Source organism: Polistes dominula, unplaced genomic scaffold (genome assembly GCF_049000335.1).
Source record: "Polistes dominula isolate Pdom_NZ unplaced genomic scaffold, Pdom_raw_medaka contig_75, whole genome shotgun sequence".
In the NCBI taxonomy this organism is placed as follows: domain Eukaryota; kingdom Metazoa; phylum Arthropoda; class Insecta; order Hymenoptera; family Vespidae; genus Polistes; species Polistes dominula.
In genome coordinates this window covers 4,165,048-4,185,246 of record NW_028301003.1, presented here as the reverse complement: position 1 = coordinate 4,185,246, position 20,199 = coordinate 4,165,048, and the positions used below count along the sequence as shown (strand labels likewise).

The 20,199-nt window shown below is 30.0% G+C and overlaps 3 protein-coding genes and 2 long non-coding RNA genes across 13 annotated transcripts; 2 read left to right on the top strand and 3 right to left on the bottom strand.

Annotated features, from left to right (window-relative positions):
* Positions 1 to 546: 546 nt before the first annotated feature.
* LOC149032179 (uncharacterized) lies at positions 547 to 1,669 on the bottom strand. Its single transcript, XR_016177000.1, has 3 exons — positions 1,532 to 1,669; positions 1,005 to 1,224; positions 547 to 684 (listed from the first exon to the last, which is right to left on the bottom strand). It is a non-coding gene; the product is annotated as an uncharacterized LOC149032179 (long non-coding RNA).
* Positions 560 to 3,866, top strand: lama (phospholipase B domain containing lamina ancestor). 2 transcript variants are annotated; one of them, XR_016176997.1, is made up of 7 exons: positions 560 to 701; positions 1,007 to 1,156; positions 1,558 to 1,804; positions 1,894 to 2,150; positions 2,348 to 2,588; positions 2,671 to 3,435; positions 3,610 to 3,866. XR_016176997.1 is itself a non-coding variant. In XM_089173807.1 (6 exons), the coding sequence occupies exons 1-6, from the start codon at positions 592 to 594 to the stop codon at positions 3,346 to 3,348; spliced, it is 1,683 nt and encodes a 560-aa protein (XP_089029933.1). In that variant the 5' UTR covers positions 560 to 591; the 3' UTR covers positions 3,349 to 3,866. The 2 variants fall into 2 exon arrangements, 1 of the variants encoding a protein (XP_089029933.1); XM_089173807.1 differs by having other exon boundaries at positions 2,671 to 3,866.
* A 263-nt stretch (positions 3,867 to 4,129) lies between these two features.
* On the bottom strand, positions 4,130 to 17,237 carry BuGZ (Bub3 interacting GLEBS and Zinc finger domain protein). 6 transcript variants are annotated; one of them, XR_016176999.1, is made up of 7 exons: positions 17,055 to 17,235; positions 16,226 to 16,352; positions 15,787 to 16,151; positions 15,347 to 15,683; positions 14,804 to 15,260; positions 10,377 to 10,746; positions 4,130 to 6,815 (listed from the first exon to the last, which is right to left on the bottom strand). XR_016176999.1 is itself a non-coding variant. In XM_015329529.2 (6 exons), exons 1-6 carry the CDS (start codon positions 17,093 to 17,095, stop codon positions 10,637 to 10,639), a joined length of 1,437 nt encoding a protein of 478 aa, XP_015185015.1. In that variant the 5' UTR covers positions 17,096 to 17,235; the 3' UTR covers positions 8,426 to 10,636. The 6 variants fall into 6 exon arrangements, 3 of the variants coding, with proteins under 3 accessions (XP_015185015.1, XP_089029937.1, XP_015185016.1); XR_001476344.2 differs by lacking the exons at positions 4,130 to 6,815; positions 10,377 to 10,746 and adding exons at positions 12,277 to 13,422; positions 13,665 to 13,743 and having other exon boundaries at positions 17,055 to 17,236; XM_015329529.2 differs by lacking the exon at positions 4,130 to 6,815 and having other exon boundaries at positions 8,426 to 10,746.
* LOC107070956 (uncharacterized) lies at positions 17,109 to 19,479 on the top strand. The gene is made up of 3 exons (XR_016177002.1): positions 17,109 to 17,249; positions 18,208 to 18,285; positions 19,343 to 19,479. It is a non-coding gene; the product is annotated as an uncharacterized LOC107070956 (long non-coding RNA).
* Positions 17,574 to 20,139, bottom strand: LOC107070955 (uncharacterized). Of its 3 annotated transcripts, none has more exons than XM_089173813.1 (7): positions 20,021 to 20,139; positions 19,745 to 19,843; positions 19,254 to 19,446; positions 18,995 to 19,134; positions 18,748 to 18,910; positions 18,428 to 18,682; positions 17,574 to 18,313 (listed from the first exon to the last, which is right to left on the bottom strand). In XM_089173813.1, the coding sequence occupies exons 2-7, from the start codon at positions 19,822 to 19,824 to the stop codon at positions 18,182 to 18,184; spliced, it is 963 nt and encodes a 320-aa protein (XP_089029939.1). In that variant the 5' UTR covers positions 19,825 to 19,843; positions 20,021 to 20,139; the 3' UTR covers positions 17,574 to 18,181. The 3 variants fall into 3 exon arrangements, with proteins under 3 accessions (XP_089029939.1, XP_015185017.1, XP_089029938.1); XM_015329531.2 differs by lacking the exon at positions 20,021 to 20,139 and adding an exon at positions 19,972 to 19,990; XM_089173812.1 differs by lacking the exon at positions 20,021 to 20,139 and having other exon boundaries at positions 19,745 to 19,940.
* Between the last annotated feature and the right edge of the window lie 60 nt (positions 20,140 to 20,199).

Below are 20,199 nucleotides of genomic sequence, written 5' to 3'. Positions count from 1 at the left end.
ATCTTCTACATGTAAGATAACATTGACAGAGTGTATGAAAGAGAGAAAGAGAGAACCAGAATGATGCCAGAAGAGAAGTGCAAGCTCATCGATATACCGATATACCTGTTATAGGAATGTTCACTGTCATAAACAGTGTTATATGCTTTTCATTTATTGATTTTTTCAATTATATTTTATTTTATAGCCTGTTTAAGTCAATAGCGTGCGGTTTTGTTTATCTGTACGGGTCATCCATTCATTTTACTAATCGTGTCCAAGTAATCTCAACGCGTTCTTATCTTTTCCCGTTCTTCAAAAACCAATATCATATCGGATCTAAACTACCGATCATATTTCAATTTCATATTATAATTACTCGTCCCTACTTTCTTTTTTTATACTTGAATTATTTTGAATGAAATTGTATATGATTATTTGTATTTATTTATTATATAGTGAAAAGAAGATACGCGCGTACCGGCAACTTCTAAGAGCACTAGAAGAGGCCACAGAGCAGGCTTCTGTAATCGATGGGTTGAGAACGCGAAACTCGTGCCTTCCACCTTTTTCTTTTCTTCGTTACCAAGGTGCTTAGCTTACCGATGAGCCATGCTGAAGGTAGTGGGCGCTTCTTGGCTGCAAACGCGCATCTCCACGTACATTCTTGTTGCCGTCGCCCTTCTTGGCGTCGGCGCCATCATTCTTGGTGAATTTGGACAGTAAGTTATTATATTAAAATAAATTTATAAAACAAGTTTCTATTCAAAATTAATAATTATCAAAAAATTACATTCATTTTTTTTTTAAATTAAATTAAAAGTAAAAAAGAATATTGAAATACAAATTACTCGCTCAAATAAATAAAGCTTAGCAAAGACATTTTTGAAATAAATTGCATACTCAGAGATTGTGAATTGCAGAAAGAAACTTCGCGTGCATCACGATGAAGTTTGAAGATAATATATATCAAATATCGTGAGATACTTTTTAACTTTTGTTCTTTAATTATATTGTTTACTTACAGTGTTGAGAAAGATGGGACATACTCAGCAACTGTGTCGTGGAATCACAAGGGAGGATACCGTATTGACTTTTGGGGCCAAGGCAATGATCTTACTGCTATTTCATTAAATGCCGCACGTGCATATTACAAGACTGGAATTTTAGAAAATGGGTTTGTCTACATTTTGTTTCTCCTTGTACCATGGTATCCCAATAATTCTTAGTCTTATCTTACAATCTCTGAAATCAAAAGTTTGCTAAAAAATCTTTTAAAAAGGAATAGTAATTGATTATTAAAATAAGATCTCATTCTTAATTAAAATACACTTTCTTCCAATAAATGCTAAACGTATCGCATGACCGATTTGTTTATTTTTTAATTTGTTTTTTCTTTTGACAAAATATTTCATCAAATTCTGCATTCCGTTATTGACCCGATCATACGACCGGTTTAGTATTAAACATCAAACTTTTTCTTGGTATTGAGACATACAAAATTAATTGGACAATGTGATAAATATAAAAGTAATTATCTTATTTTCTATACCTTGAAAAAAATTATTATTAACACAGGTGGTCCATCATTGAAATTGAAACATCGGCAAAATATCCGGACACAGTACAAGCATATGCGGCAGGCCTTTTGGAAGGTAGTTTAACGTGGCAATTGATACACCATCATTGGTACAACACCATCAATGTAATATGCAATAAAAATCCAATCGAATGTAGCAAATCACGACGGTATCTTCAGGAAAATACAGCTGTGATACGCGAGCGTGCTGAGTTGTTGAAATCTAAGGACCCGTTTTGGCATATGGTGCGTATTATTAACATAAATAAAATAATTTTATCTCGTTTATTATCCCACGTAATTAATAATTTTACTCGATAATCTTGTTGTTCAAGGTACAATTGTTTTATGCACAATTGGATGGTTTGAAAGCTGGTTGGAGTTTTGCGGTACGTCGCAGTCGTCAAACGGCAGAAATACAAACGGAAGATTTTCTTTGGCTGGCAATGGTTTCTGATTTATCGTACGATGATTTAACATTGATCAATAAGACGAATATATCGATCGGCGAAAAAGGCATGATATTTCTTAAAGCACTTGCCAGAGAAAATAAGAAACCACTTATTGCAATTGGACATAACACTGCTGCACCGTAAGTATCAATTATTTACCATTGACGTAACTGTCGTTATTAAAAAGAACAAATTAATCAAACTCTGACGATTTTATGCAGCAAGGATTAAGTAAAAAAAATAAAATAAAATAAATCGTGGGTATATAATCAACGATTGAACAATTTTTTGTTTAATGAAGAATCAAAAAACTTGCCTAATTCGTGTTCTTTTTCAGATACGCCAAAATGTTGAGACTCTTGAAAAGATACAAATTCAATTATCATGTATTGCCAGCGTCAAAAAATGTAGCGCTAATACCAACTAAATCGATCATCATGTCCTCATATCCCGGAGCGCTTTCCTCGCATGATGAGTTTTATTTAATGACATCTGAAAATCGAGAGTTGATAGTTGCTGGTACGCCATTGTCAGTTCCAACTCGTGATCCTTGGGATTTTGCCAGTCTGAAAAATCAAGTACGGTTCTGTGAAAAAACTTGTAACATTATTATACATTATAAATTATAAGTATATAAAATATTTATTATTATTCCATCAGGTAATGTCATCCATCAGAGTAATGGCAGCAAATCGTTTAGCAACGGATGGCAAATCATGGTCTAAAATTTTAACTTCTCAAAATGGTGTGAATTTGATGCACCAATTGATTACATACGAACCAAGATCCGCCAACGTCTGGTTAATCGAACAATTAGGAAGTATCACTCACGTTGCCGATTTTACGCAAAATTTGACCGATAGCGGTGTTGTCCTTTGTACTGGTTTACCATATTCCCAAGAGATCAAGAAAGCTGCTGGTATTATCAACGAGGATGATCTATTAGCAAGGAGACGTTATTTGATGCAGTTGCAAGAGAACGTTACCATAATGGAACATGTCAGAAATTTTATGCGAGGTGGCTACAGCAGCCAAGAAGAGAAGTCGTCCACTCTAGAGAATATTAATGAAACTTATCATTTGAATTTATCTCAAATCCGAACTTATAGAGGTGACTTGGAGAAGCCGCCGTTACCAATGGGTGTCATCGACAGTAAAATAATAGCCGCCGATCTGAATGGATTGGAAATATTCGAGGCTACTTCTGGTCCGGTTCATTTCAACGAATTAACATCCCCCTTTCAATGGTCTAAATCATTTCCAAATATTTCACACATTATGGGTCAACCGGATGTCTTCAACTTCGACAGCGTTACACCTTTGTGGGTTTGGATTTAATGTAACGAGAATTATGACAAACTACTACGAGAACGTACAGAGAACAACTAATTGGGAAAACATAGCAATCTCTCTCGTTGCTTTTAGGTATTATTATAAGTCAAATCAATGTTCGTTCAAATTCGTTTAACGAATTATTCCTTCTTTGCTTTTATCTCTTTCTCTGATACTAATAAGTATCAGATTTTTAATATATATATGTATATTTTTTTTTAATCTAATTTGTTTTTTCTTTTTTCTCTCTTCTTCGTCAATCTATAGATATCTCTAAGTCTTCTGCAAACAAACTGCCACAATTCAACCTCGGTGACAAAAACACAAAATACTTAAGTACGTTCTTAAACAACAACGAATCTTCATTAAGTATAATTTATTAATGCTGAAAAAACCCTTCTCTTCTCTCCTTCATATTTATCGCTTTCGCAGCTGGCTCATATGTCAGCTAACTTTGGTAAACTTTTTAAACGAAATAAATGAATCAATAAAGGAATAATAATAAAAAAATAAAATAAGACAAATCGTTTGTTGACGTTTACAACTTTATCCTTTGATTAAATCTTTAAATGATTCCTATTATTATTTTCTACATGGATAACAACGTGGATTTGGATATGAAATAATTTTTTTATTACAGGGTTTTAATAGATTTATGAAACTGGCTTTTCTGCGATCAAAGAAATCATTTCTTCCTTTCAAACAAATTAATTAGAAAAACATTAAAAAGAACAATACAAATTTTATTTGCATTGATCGCAGAACAACGTTGTCCATTTCAATATAATATTGTGAACAATCTTCATTTATTTATTGAATTTTATAATTGAGATACACGTTCCAAAGTGTTATCTCTTCATTTCTTTTTATATTTTTTCTTTTCTTTTTTCTTTTTTTTTTTTTGTTTCAATTTATTTTCCTTCTTTTTTCTTTTTTTTCTTTTCTTTTTTTAAACATTTCTTTTTCTTCGACATTCTGTCCGCTACGCAGTCGGCTGAAAACAACAATGCTGTAGAAGAGTATAGAGACTACTTCTAGAATTTTTGCGGACGATCCGTACAAAGATAAAGTGCAATCATTTTCAAAGACTTTTTCTTTTTAATTTTCATATTACAAATCTACGAATTTATTATAGATAAAAGAAAAAGAAGAAGTAGAACGATTTTTATGTTTTACAAAACTGAATAAAAACGTGTTTCAAAAAACGTTATGACTTGTAATTATAACGATAATAAAAAAACAAATGATCATTTCTAATTGGCACTTTAAATTCGTACAAGAATCGAACCGGATGGATAAAAATATTAGGATGACAAAGAGGCACCGTGTTACCGGTTTCTTCGAGCAAAGCGATCCCCCTCGAGCGAATCGTGCATCCGCTATCACCAAGTGTAAATACATTATTAGCGAAATAAGGAAATAGGAAAATGTAAGGGGTCCTTGCGTAACGTAAGATACATTAACGTATCGATATAACACACAGAGCCAGCTAAGCATTCTACGAACGATAGGAATTTTCGATACAATTGAGTTCTTACCCTAATCTGATATTAAAGTATGGAATAAATTAATCAATAAAAATACAATGTAACTTGTTTTTAACGAACTACATATTCTAATCTCGTTATGTTTTTTATATCACATTCATTCGAAATGTAAAACTTTGATAAATTAAAAGATAGTATACTTAAGCTATCTTCTTTAGATGAGAAGTGTAAATCAGATCTAATCATTAAATGTGAATGATGATAAATAAATTACAAGTGACCCATTCGTATCGATAAATTCCAAACGATCGATTCGGTTAATACAATTTACCCGTGACTCATTATCTATAACGATTAATATTGTTTCTCGGTCCAGCCACGCGCCCATGGCACCGAGGACCACGGAATTCCCAGATTTTATTTCTGCCCAAAAGTATATATGTATATATACATACACACACACACACACATATATATATATATATTCTTTTCATAATCGCATCATCATCATCGTCTGATCTCTTCCTTTCTTCGGGTGATGCGCAACATGAAAATACAATAGATATTATGATATTACATCTAAATTATTCTCACGTTGCTACTGCGTTTTTCATTATTTGTATAATTATCTCTCTGTTGTGTAATATCTATATTTACAAATCTGTTTCTTTTTTTCTCTATCGTAAAAAGAATTTGTTGGCTAATAAAATTGGGAAGATGATGGGTACCTCGAGACCAAGACGGTAGGTCCAAACAATCGCCTGCCTTGAGGCAAGGGACCGGTAAGGTCCAACAGCGGTGAGAGCTGTGATTGGTTGAAACAATATATGGCTATCGCCCGCCATTCTGGGATGAAACGAAACGAATTGTTTTTTTTTTTTTCATTTTTATACCCTTACTCGTTCAAAAAAAAATTCAAGAGATATATAAAAATATTTCAAACATATTCAGATACATACGTATAAATTTCGAGCTCATTTACATATAATTGTACGTGAAATTAAAATGATGAAAAATAAGAAAAGAAATAATAATAATAAAATATTAATTAACAAATAACATAACGTATCTATCCCAGAAAAGCAGATTATGCCCAATTTTGTAGAGCTTTCCACAGAACGTCTTTATTCGGAACAGTCTATAATATGACACTCAATAAATAACAGAACTTCTACATGTCCAAAAATTCTGCCATCAGACTGTCCTGCCGAATCTAAAAACAAAACAAAAAAGAAAGAAAGAAAGAAAAGAGAGAATAAACTGATTTGCCGAATACGAGAAATAAACTGTTCGCAAATCAAATGAGGAGAGTATTCCCGCGCGTATCTGCTAGATACCACGTGACTCTCAGGCGGCAATTTTTGAATTGGGAAGATGAAAGATGGAAGAAACATAAAGGGGAGAAAGAGGAAAGAGGAAATGAAATTGAAAAAAAAAAAACAAAGTTAAAAGGAGTCCGATAATTCGGCAAAACAATCCCTGAAAAATAAAGTATATAATAACGATGCGTAGATTTAGGTACGTACACGTGTTGTATACACGGCGCGGATATGCACTTTCAAGAATTCGTTTTAGTCGGAGTATACTATAGCTGAGAAACTCAAAATTGAAAAAGAGAGACAAACAGGGTGCCTACTGACGATTAACTTAACACAACAACGAGATATAAAGAATGTATATTAATAATAATAATTTAAAAAAAAAAGAAAAGAAAAAAAAACTAATTCCATTATAACACGCTCAAATATATTTAGATACATAATTCTTTCTTAAATTTCAAGATATATATCAAATTTTCTATTTGAAATTTCACTTAAACATTCAAAATGATTTTTCTCTTGTTCTATTTTTTATTTTATTTTATTGTATTTTAATTGAATATTTCTCTATCTCTCTCTTTCATTTATACATGAATTTCGGCAGCAGCTCCTCTTGCACAGTCTTCGCCACGCTTTTGCGATACGTAAACCGTGTCAACTTCGTTTTCTGAAAGCAGCAAATGTATAAAAAATTCGAAATTCGACGGAGGAAATGAGAGAAATTTTCCTTTTAAAAAATCATTTTTATGTAGGCGCACATATGTACGTATATGCAAATATTTTTATTATGGGCACGTTTGTCCTTTCTTTCTTTTCTTTTGACTTTTTTTTTTCTTTTTAAAGCAAAATGAAAATTTTGTCTATTCTCATTCTCTTTCTCTCTCTTTCTTTTTTTCTTGTTTTGGCTAAAATATCATAGGACACATAACTAGGAAGAAAATACGTTAACGACTATAATCACTATGTTACTAAAAACATAGTGTGTTTAAGTGTGTGTGTGTGTATGTATGTATGTATGTATGTATGTATGTATGTATGTATGTATGTATGTATGTATGTATGTATGTATGTATGTATGTATGTATGTATGTATGTATGTATGTATGTATGTATGTATGTATGTATGTATGTATGTATGTATGTATGTATGTATGTATGTATGTATGTATGTATGTATGTATGTATGTATGTATGTATGTATGTATGTATGTATGTATGTATGTATGTATGTATGTATGTATGTATGTATGTATGTATGTATGTATGTATGTATGTATGTATGTATGTATGTATGTATGTATGTATGTATGTATGTATGTATGTATGTATGTATGTATGTATGTATGTATGTATGTATGTATGTATGTATGTATGTATGTATGTATGTATGTATGTATGTATGTATGTATGTATGTATGTATGTATGTATGTATGTATGTATGTATGTATGTATGTATGTATGTATGTATGTATGTATGTATGTATGTATGTATGTATGTATGTATGTATGTATGTATGTATGTATGTATGTATGTATGTATGTATGTATGTATGTATGTATGTATGTATGTATGTATGTATGTATGTATGTATGTATGTATGTATGTATGTATGTATGTATGTATGTATGCATAATGTGTGGATGTATTCTGAAGCATAAAACTGTGCACCGACAATTACAAGATTTCAACATTTTCTTGTTTTTGTTTATGTGAAGTATCAGTTTTTTTTCAACAATTCAATCAATCAATCAATATATATATGTACACACACATATACTAATGCTATCAATAGCACCTTGAAGAAAGAAAGATGGAGACTAATAAAATATTCAAAAAATAAAAAGAAAATAAAATAATTAATAATTGATAGAGCAATGCAGAAAAATAGAAAAATTACAAATTATTGTTTTTTGTCTTTTTTTTCTAATTAAGATAGAGAATATGAAATTGGAATTGAGAAGAGAGGTCTATTTTCCTTTGAAATTTGTTTCTACGAAAATAGTAGTAGTAGTAGTGATAGTAGTAATAGTAATAGTAATAGTAATAGTAGCAGTAATAGTAGTAGTAATAGTAAGTAGTAGAAGCAGGACAGATGATTGAGAGAATGATGAGACAAATAATTAAATCCGATACTTCACGATCAAGTTTGGCCGATTTTTAAATAGAAACGGCAAAGGATAAGAGTGGACAATACGACTTGAGTCGAGTGTAGAGAGCCGATGTTCATTATCTTTCTCTTATTTTGTTTCTTTTAATATATATATATATATATATATATATATATATATATATATATATATATATATATATATATATATATATACGTTTGAATTACTTTTTATCTTTCTTTTTCCTTTTGTTTTTGTTTTGTAGGCACCCTCCGTACTTACCACTCACTCATGCGTCACCAAAATGTTCCTTGCAAAGGAAAGGACTATCTCAAGTCGAGTCGATTACTACTGCCTGGTACTAATTATTTATACAAATCTGATCATCATGATCAAAAGCCGATTCTAGTTCTATCTTTTATATTTTATTACTATTATTGTTTTTATTATTATTTATTATTGTTATTAGTGTTGTATATATATATAAAATATAGGAAAAAAAGGCTGAAAGAAAAAAGAAAAGAAAGAATGGCGGCAAGAGTATTTCAACTCGACCTGAATCATTTTAACAAATTAAAATTTATACGACAGACTAACCTGAGGCGACAGAGTCTTCACACTGCGGCTAGTATTTTAACTATTACTCTTTAAAATGTCATACAATCAATTTATCGGATCACATAAGAGTATATCAACGAATTTGTCATAGAACATAGAAATAAGTTGAGCTTTTGAGAATTGAATTTTTTTTAGTCTTTCATTATTATTTCCTGTTTCTCTCTCTCTCTCTCTCTCTCTCTCTGTCTCTCTCTATTTCATTCTCAAACTCTCTCTCTTTCTCCCTTTCAAATTCATTGATTATCTTTTTTCTTCTTTTGCTTTTTTTATTTTTCTTTTAATAATAATAATAATAATAATAATAATAATAATAATAATAATAATAATAATAATAATAATATATAATATATAACTCAAAAAAGAGAAAAGAAAAAGAAATTTACATATAAATTAAATAGATAGTTATTGTAATAATCTCTCTCTTTCTCTCTCTCTCTTTCTATTTTCCTTTCTTTTTTTTCTACGATTTCTTCATACGATTTCTTCATTTTATTTCTTTTTTTTCTTTATAATTAATCATCCCCAGCTGCAGCGTGAAGCGCCACCCATCCGCGATATCGCGTCTCTCCATTAGGACACTGGCGTATAGTGACTGAGGTGTTTAGTTTACTTGTTTCAATTGAATTTTATTATTTTGCCCTATGTGGAAACGGTCGAAACTAAAAATCTAATAATTTATATGTACAAGCATATTTCATTTAAAGCATGACTGAAAATTCCTATTAGATTAACCTCAATTCTATTTCACCCCATTCCATCCCACCCTGTTCAACAGATTCACAAGCTGAACATATATTTTCTAGAAAATATGTATATTCACATCGTATTAAGTTATGCATAAAATAAACTCACTCAGTGTGTGTCGATCAATAACTCAAAAAGTATTCATCAATTAATAATTAACAACTTCTGTTCTTTCGTTAAATATGTTTATCTACGATAGTATAGATAATTGTAAATATAGAGATTTAGTTGTTTTTTAAAATAATGGATAAAGATAATAGATATATAATATAGATAATTTAGAGAAAGAGGAATTATAAAACAATAGTAATAACAACAACAACAATAATAATAATAGATAAATACATTATAAATCTAAGTAAGCAAAATTCAAGCAATTAGAAAACAGAAGATGATGGGGAAAAAAAAAAGAAAACAGAAAGATAACCCCATAATGATTTTGTTTAGTTTTTACTTAACGAGACACGCAGAGGAAGTTTAAAAAAAGAAAAAACAGAAAATAGTTCCAACCGTTTCCTTCACGGTCAAGGTGATAATGATAATGATAATGATGATGATAATAATGATCATAATAATAATAATAATAATAATAATAATAATAATAATAATAATAATAATAATAATAATAATAATAATAATAATAATAGGTAATAATAATAATAGTAAAAGAGTTATTACTCCCTCAGGCACTAACGTATAGATGCGTCGTGGGTCTTTATCGTCAATGATATAATAAAAAACAAAGATTTTGCTAACTTCGTGTAAGCTTCGTGGGACAGGATACGTCAAGTGCAGGCGTGGGCCCGGTTCGATGATGAACTGTATTCCACGCAAGAGACATAAGGTATTTAGCGGGTGTGCTGCTTCTCCTATTTTCATTTTCATCTTCGTCTTCATCTTCATCTTCATTTAATCTTCTGTCGGTCAAAAAGTTCGGTCCGAACCCTAATATGATTTTAGGGGCGAGCCCATAGCACAAAGTGCAATGGTGGAGTGGGCCCGTCCACAGGAGGCGATCATCTAAAGCGTGGATGCATCATTGGCGCCAACATCGGTGCACCAGGGAATCCCATTGGAGCTGCAAATGCCGGATGCATAGCACCCGGTGGTAATGCTCCTATCATCCCTGCAAAACATATCAAATTGTCAGCATTCCTTGATACCAATCATTTTCATCTTTATATTTATGTATGTGTATAATTGTGTATGTATATATATTTTTACTATTATAAATTTTATTTAATTTCTTTTCATTTGTACACAACTCTGTGCAACTACTTACGCCTTGAGTGTGCGTACACATATGTCCAATTCAAATGAAAAATTCTTATATTATTATTATTATACTCTCCTATAAAGTTTTCTTTGGTATTATCATCTTTTTTTTTGTTAATATTTTTAGGAGACCGTGCATTGTTCAGAGGTAAGATTAACGGCAAGAGAAATGTCAGATATTATGGTAAATATTGAGTACGATTCGTGGTATTCGTTCGCAACATTTATCAATAACTCTGAGCACTTCTCAAGCGAACTCTTACTTTGTCGAACAGGAAGTTGACTGACAGCCGATCCAAAATATTATTTTTACTTATTGTAATTCTAATATATTAAATTATTATTTCTTTTAAACATTATTATTAGTTTTTAATAATATCCAATATAAATTGGGCATTGCATTTTGAAAAAAGTAGCTAAGCATAGTAATATTTATCAATAATTAGAAGAGGACAACAAAATTAATTATATATATATATATATATATATATATATATATATATATATATATATATTTTCTTACAGCTTACACTTCAATTTGAATCATATATATATATATATATATGTATATTTCTCAACCATAAAGTAAAAACGATCAAAAGTAGATTTGTCTATAACTACGATATACACCCAATATGGGTTTGTGGTTGGCAGACCACCTACGTCTATCTAGCAACTTTCAATGAATGCGAATTGCCAAACTATAAGAGGAACTCAACTTAGCATGCAGTGTGCCGCATACACAATACAAATCACAACAAACTGACAAAGGTGGTACCACACAAAACCTCACACCATACACTGAATAATAATAACAATAATAATAATAATAGTAGTAATAATAATAATAATAATAATAATAATAATAATAATAATAATATCATTATTATTACAATTGGTTTGTCATCCGTTAATTATTTTTTACTGTTCGGCTGCCAGCTAATATTCCTACACAATGTTCTCCTATAATGTTTTCACAGGCGTAAGAATTTTAATAAGAATCGTGCTATCTCCTGCAATTACTTGTCAGCTAACTGTGGAAGCATCGATATAATTGATATTGCCATATTTCAATGCAGATTAAATGTATTTTAAAAATGAGTTATTTCAATTGTGCGATTCACATATAATATATATATATATATATATATATATATATATATAACGAAAATAATATAATCTAAATATAATATATAATATATAATATAAATCCCCTTAAAATTAATTATACAATTCCTTCTTAGCAGACGCATCGATATAAGAAGTATATATTGGGTATTGTAAAATAATTTACTTACTGTCAGACGTTCTAACTTACGCAAAGTTGTGTTCGTGTGACACAAAAGCTAAGCTATGATGTGAGGAAAATACATAAGATTCGTTCTTTCGTGTTTCTTTTTTTATTATTTTATTTCTTTAGATTAATTTATCTTCTCCATAACAACCGCACCACATTATAATTAAATGTGATGGGTATTTAAAGTCCCTTCTCCCTTTTTCTCTCCTTTTATCTCTCTCTCATATTATTCTTTCTTTTACACAAACAATATAAATATTATCTATTGGAATTAAAAGAAAAAGAAGAAGAAATGTTTCTAGTGACAACATGTATTTTTAATGTTATTAGATAATCCTGACATTCTCCCTATATAAAATGTATAAAAAAGAAAACGGAAAGAATAAAAAAATAAGTAGGAAATGATTACAGAAGAATATTAGTCAGCATAAACATAAAAACCAGGGAGAGACGTAGAGACGAAGAAGGAAGGGACAGTCGTAAAGCGTAAAGAGAACTATGAATTTGATAATTTTGTTTTAGTTTCAATGACAGCTTCGAACAACAGTACCGTGCCCAAAAAAGCAGTTCTTTTTACTACTATATCACAACACCAGGATTTCAAGCTATTAAGTAGTACTGAAGAGAGGATGGTGGTAACACGGTTGGCAAGATAATGGCAAGTGAGTCATAAGAAGAAGAAGAAGAAGAAGAAGAAGAAGAAGAAGAAGAAGAAGAAGAAGAAGAAGAAGAAGAAGAAGAAGAAGAATATGGTTAAGTCGAAATAGTAAATAAAAAAGAAGCTAATGAAACTTAAAAACAAAACCCAGAAAATTAAATAAAAAAATAAAAAATGAAAAAACAAGAAGAAGAAGAATTACATATATATATATATATGTAATACATATAATTATATGCATATTATATATATATATATATATATATGATTTAAACCGGCCGAGCGGCCGAATATATAGAGCGAACTATCAATTGATAAAAAAAAAGCTTGGTTGTTGTTTCTTTTATCGAATATAAAACGCACGTAATATAATAATAATTGTGGAATATAAATTAGTAATAATATGACTGAATAATTGAAATGTAATCGTGCTCCTGATACCAATGACTCTATTATTGTTTCGGGAGGAGGTATATCACATCCAAAGACTCATGATGTGTCCCAAAATCAAAGTGGCTGCCCGACGTGGAATGAATTGGAACAGATGTTATTTCGTTGGCCGCTCGACCCACCTGCCCATTGACAATAATGTAAATATACAGAAATATTGAAATATATATAAATATATAGTAATATAACGATGATGTGAGACCATAATAAATAAAACTAATAATAATCATAATAATAATAATAGTAATAATAATAATAATCGTAATAATAAATATAATATTAATAATAATTAATAAATAATAAATAATAATAAATATAATGATATATAGGTCATGTCACCGCATGCTATTTGCTAAGGACCAACCTTGTTGCACTTGTATAAAACACGGTTTTAGTAACCAGACTGGGTTCGTTCAACACTCACCAAGGAGTGACTGGGTACCCTGCAAACGTACCGTTAAAACGTAAACGTACAAGACACGCTGACATCAATTCTGGCATACGGATAAATCCCGAGCGCGTTAATATTTTTTATACTGTCGTACTTCTTTCTGTCTCTCGCTCTCTCTCTTTTTCACTCTCTCCCATTTTTTTTCTTTTTTTGTTAAATAAACTACAATTCTAGTGTACCCTCATTAAAAATAAAAAAATAAAACCCTTATCCTTTCCATTATCTAATACCTTTCCATCTTTTCTTTTCAATTTCTCTCCTCCCCTTCCCTCCAATTTCTTTCACCTCTTCCTTATATAGATAACATGCTTTCCTATCTTGAATAAGTAAAATTGGAGTAACGGAGAAGGGGTTGATTGGGTTCGGGCCAAAGGCTATATACGTTAATGGTGAATGAAAAAATGCAGAAGTGTATTACCTCCAATAATAACTTAGATGAAAAGAACTCTTTCTCTCCCCCTTATTATTTTATATTTTTAATAGCCTTCAATATCATTGAAGTAATTTGTAATAAAAAAAAAATATATATATATATATATATACCTTTCGGTATATAAAGGTTATATATATAACCTTTTATTACAAATTACATATATATATTGTCATAAATATATTACAAACAGCATGATTCATCTTAATGTTATTAAATGGATTTACAAAATTCAAGCGAAAAAGGGATATCTGTATGGATAGGCCGTTCATTTGTAAAGCAGTGAATCAGATAAACCCACCAAAGAAAAATGACATTGTTCTCAACACACTGACAATCTACTATAGTAAAAACCAAAAAATAATAATAAGAAGAATAGGACACGTTGTCTTAAAAGATTATTTCCTTTCTTTTTGGATTAATATAATCTAATTTGAAATATCTAGAATATGTATGTTCCTTTGATTTTCATGTATTTAAGAGATGTTCTTTGATGGGTTCTAAATCGATAAAATGAGGGTACATAAGTAATTGAGAATATTTGCAGAGAAACTTATTAGAGTAAAAAGGAGGTGTCCTTTTTTATAAGAGCAGAGATTTAATTTAGAAATAGTTAACTTACCTGGTGGTAGGCCCATGGGGGGCGGTCGCATCATGTTACCTCCATGAATAAGAGCAGGTGCAGCTAATGTCATTGTGGGTCGCATTAATGGTGCCATAAGAGCAACTGAGCTCACAGGCATTGCTGCCGATGCTGGTACCATTACTGCTTGCGGAGGCCTTTGAAACCTTTGTTGTTGTTGTTGTTGTTGTTGTTGTTGAAGCGCATTTAATGCTGCTTGCTGTCTTTGTTGTTGATCTTGAAATGCAGCAGCTACGTTAGCAGCTGCTTGTTGCTGTTGTTGTTGCTGCTGCTGCTGTTGCTGTTGCTGCTGTTGTTGTTGCTGTTGTTGCTGCTGCTGCTGTTGTTGCTGTTGTTGCAACGCCACAGCCTGTTGATTGGCATCAGCCTGCGCCGATCGAGACTCCTCTGCTGTTTGTCGGCGTTGATATTTTGGTAATTTTGCTCTAATTTCTTCCTAATGTATGCACATATTTCAAATGTTAGAAACTATAGTTTATTATAATTATTATTATTACTAGAAGACGTACTTGAATTACTTACTAAACTGAGATCTTCAGGAGGATGAATAATTTTACTAGCAGCCCCTGTTGTCGCAATTAAATTAACTTTCTGTTCACTACCAAGGTTACTATTAGACGTGGTACTACTATCAGTACCACTATAAGCAGGGAATGTTGGCTTGACTGGTCCTATAGACCCACCAGCCACTGATGTAATCGGTTTAAAATCAGTACCCAATGGGGTTGATGTCACAGCCGTAGATGCAGCCGTTGACACAGCTGCAGCACTTGGGAATAATGGCCTCGTTGGTGGCATTGATGTACCAGATACTGGTGGTTGCATGCCTGGTGGCATACCTGGCATTCCAGGCATCATACTGCACATAAACAACGAACAATATACCAGTGAGTAAAATGATAATACAAGGGTTTAAATATGTAATCACACTATTCTAAATATAATTGAAGAAATAATTATACCCAGGTCCCATGAACGGTGGACCTACTGGGCCCATAGGTCCCATCATATGATGCATAGGTGGTGGGAATTGACCCATTGGTGGCATACCAGGATGCGTCGTCATTCCTTGCATAACCCCAGACATTATACTAGAACCTGTAGGCATAGCTCCTGGTGCTGAACCTAATAAACCTTCAGGTTTAGCCTTCTTTTGTATAGGTTCATCTTCTCCGGAACTAGGTGATCCAGGTCTTCCACCATTGCGTTGTCTTTCATGCTCCTTAGCATCGTTTGGTGGGATACCTTCCATTCCATATATTTCTATCTCAATATTACTACGATTTGGCAATGAGTTAGGTACTTTATCTATTGCTTCTTTGTGTACCTATAATAATAATATAATATAATATAGATAAACAATACAAATAGAAGAAAGATTATATTAAATGTCATAATTACCTGCATACAATGTATACTTAGTCCTGGTCCCGTATATAATTTCTTATGACAAATGTGGCACTTAAAATGTTTTGCCTTTTGATGCTGAATAAGAATTTTCTCATCTTCAAATTCCCTATTACAATACCTTGATAAATAGAAACGTTAAGGAAAATATGATTCAATAGAACTTACGTTAATACAATATCAACTTATTTGAAATGCCTTGAAAACAATATATTTTTTATAGATCTAATAACAATATGATAAAAATGGTAGCTTACGAAGCTATTTAAATGATTATTACAATTGTTACCTTTATGCGACGTACGCGTTATTTAATATACATATATTGATTTCTACAAAGACTGGATTACGTGAATATAGTCTTTATGTTACTCGAATGTATTTAATATTCGATTTGTATAATTTGAACAATAATATAATAAACGTTCTTAACTAATAATAATAATAATAATAATAATAATAATAATAATAATAATAATAATAATAATAATAATAATAATAATAATAATAATAATAACCAAAATAATAATAATAATGATGACAATAATGATAATGATGATAATAATAATAATATTATTAGCATCAATAAAAAATTTAATAATAATAATAATATTATTAGCATCAATAAAAAATTTAATAATAATAATAATAATAATAATAATAATAATAATAATAATAATAATAGGGAATAAAATAAAATATACAAATCTAAATTACTCATAGAAGATATTTCTGTGTGCAATAGAATCACATACATGAGTGCAACCCAAAAATATAATTACGTAAAATGCTTCTAGATGAACATTTATTTCTCAAAGGATACCAACACCATGGTCTAGACTGCTTCTTCTTTTTACGGCCCATATTATATTTTTTTCTAATCAAAAACTTAAAAGAATCACAAATATATTAAATACGCTAGGCAACTACGTGATAAGAATTCGATCTTCACACTAGCAATACACACGCGTAAAAACCGATAACAGAAAATGGCGCCAGCATCTTTTCCGTATACGACGTAAGTCAGTTTAACTAATCAATGAAAATAAAATCATTTCTCTTTGATTTATTATTTCATAATTCTCGAGTTTCTTTTATTCTAAAACGATTTATTTATTTATCAAATAATCGAATCACGAATAATTAACAATTTTTTTTCTCTTTCTTTTTTGATTTAAAATGTCCGTCCATAACCACAAAACGCTAATCGTCGATTAAGTTTTATTCTATTTCGTAGATTCCTTTATAATTTAATAATATCTATATATATACAACTATTTATAAAGATACAAATACATGATTTTGTTTGTGCATATTTAAAACAAGAAAAAAACCACTGAAATACTGATATACAGATTTAACACGTAGCTTTATATTCAATATTATTTACAAAATGTAGTCATATATATATACAATCTATAATATTATAAACCCACTTGCATAAAAAGAAAATACAAAATATATTCATAGCACTAATCTTTTTTTGTTTTGTTTAGTCATTCAATATAAATATAATAGTATTTCAAAAAGTAATTGAACCAATTGAACTTACACTGTAAATATATGCTCTGGTAATAATTTTCAGAAAAATTGTTAAAAAATAATATCTAAGCATGCAAATGGTTTTTAGTTTATCTCATAAGGGTGAGTAAAGAATTATATCTAGCAGAAATAATTGCAATTGTTAATCCCTAGGCTACTGTGAGCTCTTATAGGTGCTTATCCCACATTAAATTTTTAATATTTATACTAGCATTTCTCTTCAGAATACAAAGAAATAAATAATATTATTTTAATGTAGTAAAACTTAGTTTTTTGATTTTTAAAATATTCTTTCACAAAAATGCATCCCTACTTTATGTGTTTCAAAATCTACCATAATTAAATGGTAATTAAAAATTCAATATTTAAAGTCAATACAATTACTTTAAAGTTACATGTGGACCTTTGCTAGCTAAGTAATCTTTGCTTTAAAGGAAGATCACTTTCAGAATCGCTGGAATCCTTAGCACAAGCAAGATCATTGTCAGACGACGAGTATGCTTCTTTTATAGGTTTGTTTAACATTTGTATTTTTTCTTGCTAGAATATTTAATAAATATGTTTATGTATTCTTGTTAAGTATATATGTATATATACAAACTTGATAGCATTTATTAAATGAAGCACCAATAAAATAGATTCATTAGTGAATACCTTAGACCAATATTTAGCTGGTCTCTTGGATGTATTAGTTTTAGTAACGTATTTATTAGCTACTGCTTCCACTCTTCTAATATCAAAGTCTTGATCAATTTTTGTAACAGTCTGCAATCTCTGTTCTTCCGACGTTACATATAAATCATCAGGTCGATGATAACTATTGTGAACCTCATATGCTTTTTTACTACTAAATAATGCAGCACAAATAGTACATTTAATTAAATCGTCTGGTACAGCATCTCTTTCTTCCTGTTATAAAATAGAAATAATACATTTAGAACACTATTTAAATCATGTCATCATGTCATTTATACCTTGGAATGAGCACGTTCTAAATGTTGTTGTAAATTAAATTTAATAATGTATTCTGCACCACACAAATGACAATAGTAAACACTTAAAGCATCGTTCATGGAATTGAGTTTAATTTTGTTGCTTGGCGGTGGAGTAAGAATTGGTTGAAATATATGCACCATTCTGTAAAATACAAAAACGAATATATATTTCTAATAAATTTTTTGTAACAGTACGAACGTGTACTAAAATAATAGCTATAAATACCTTTTATGTACCGAACGGTGATGATAATTAAATGCTTTTTTATTATAAAATATTACATTGCAATCCTCACATTTAGCATGGTCAGTCTTATTTTCACTATCTTTTGGGTTATGCGATGTTTGATGATTATCTCTGTGCGTCTTAACATATATACAATTATTTGGTATTACATTCGATTAGAACTTTTATAATTAATTGTTATTATTATTATTATTATAAAGTCAAATATGAAAAAAGTAAAGAATTTAAGTTTATTTACTTTTAATGGAAATTGCTTCCCACAATAGGGACAATAGAATTTAGTTTGTGAATTAGTATGGACTTTAAATTTATGTCTTATTGTTGCAGTTATGGTGTCAAATGATTGACCACACTCATCACACTTGGTATCGGCATTTTTACAATTTTTAACAGGACGTCCACGAGTATCTATTTCTTTATTTGCATGTTTTCTAAAAAAATAAAATTACATATTAATATGTATAAATACTCATCAATAAATATTTGATAACCTCAAATCAAAACAACGATTTAATGATACAATTATAATAATGCTCAATCGGTAACATAGTTTTTTATAGTGATAAAAAATAATAAGAATTAATATTTAATATTAATAACGTTATTTTTTATTTATTTTTTCAATCATCATGTGAAAATAAATTGTTTAATAATATCATAGAATAGTCTAGATCGTTGATTGGTTTTGTTTATAAAACTTTGTGAGATTAAAATGTTGAATATGAATACCTAAAATGTTCCTGTAATTCCTCTTTAGAATTTAATTTGGAATCACACAAAACACACTTATGCTGCTTTTTATCACTCATTTGGGCGCGAATTTTTGTTCTGAAAAAGAACATCGAAATAACTTCAATGTAACGATGCAAAACGACATCTGTATACATATACATATATATATATATATATATGTTATATATATGAATTAGGATATGTGACGCAAATATATACTTTACGTTTTGCAATTCAACGTATGGACATAAAATTAAAAAAATTTTACATTACCTAAAAGTAAAATTTATTACTTTAAAATCTTATCGTTCGATAAATAAAAACATTACCCGAATTATTTACATAGTTAAGAAAAATCAATTTTCAGTTATTTAATTATCTTGAAAGTCGCGCCATCTATATATGAAGAATTCAAAGATTCCTTTACTTCTACCTACCTTTTTCTTTTAATT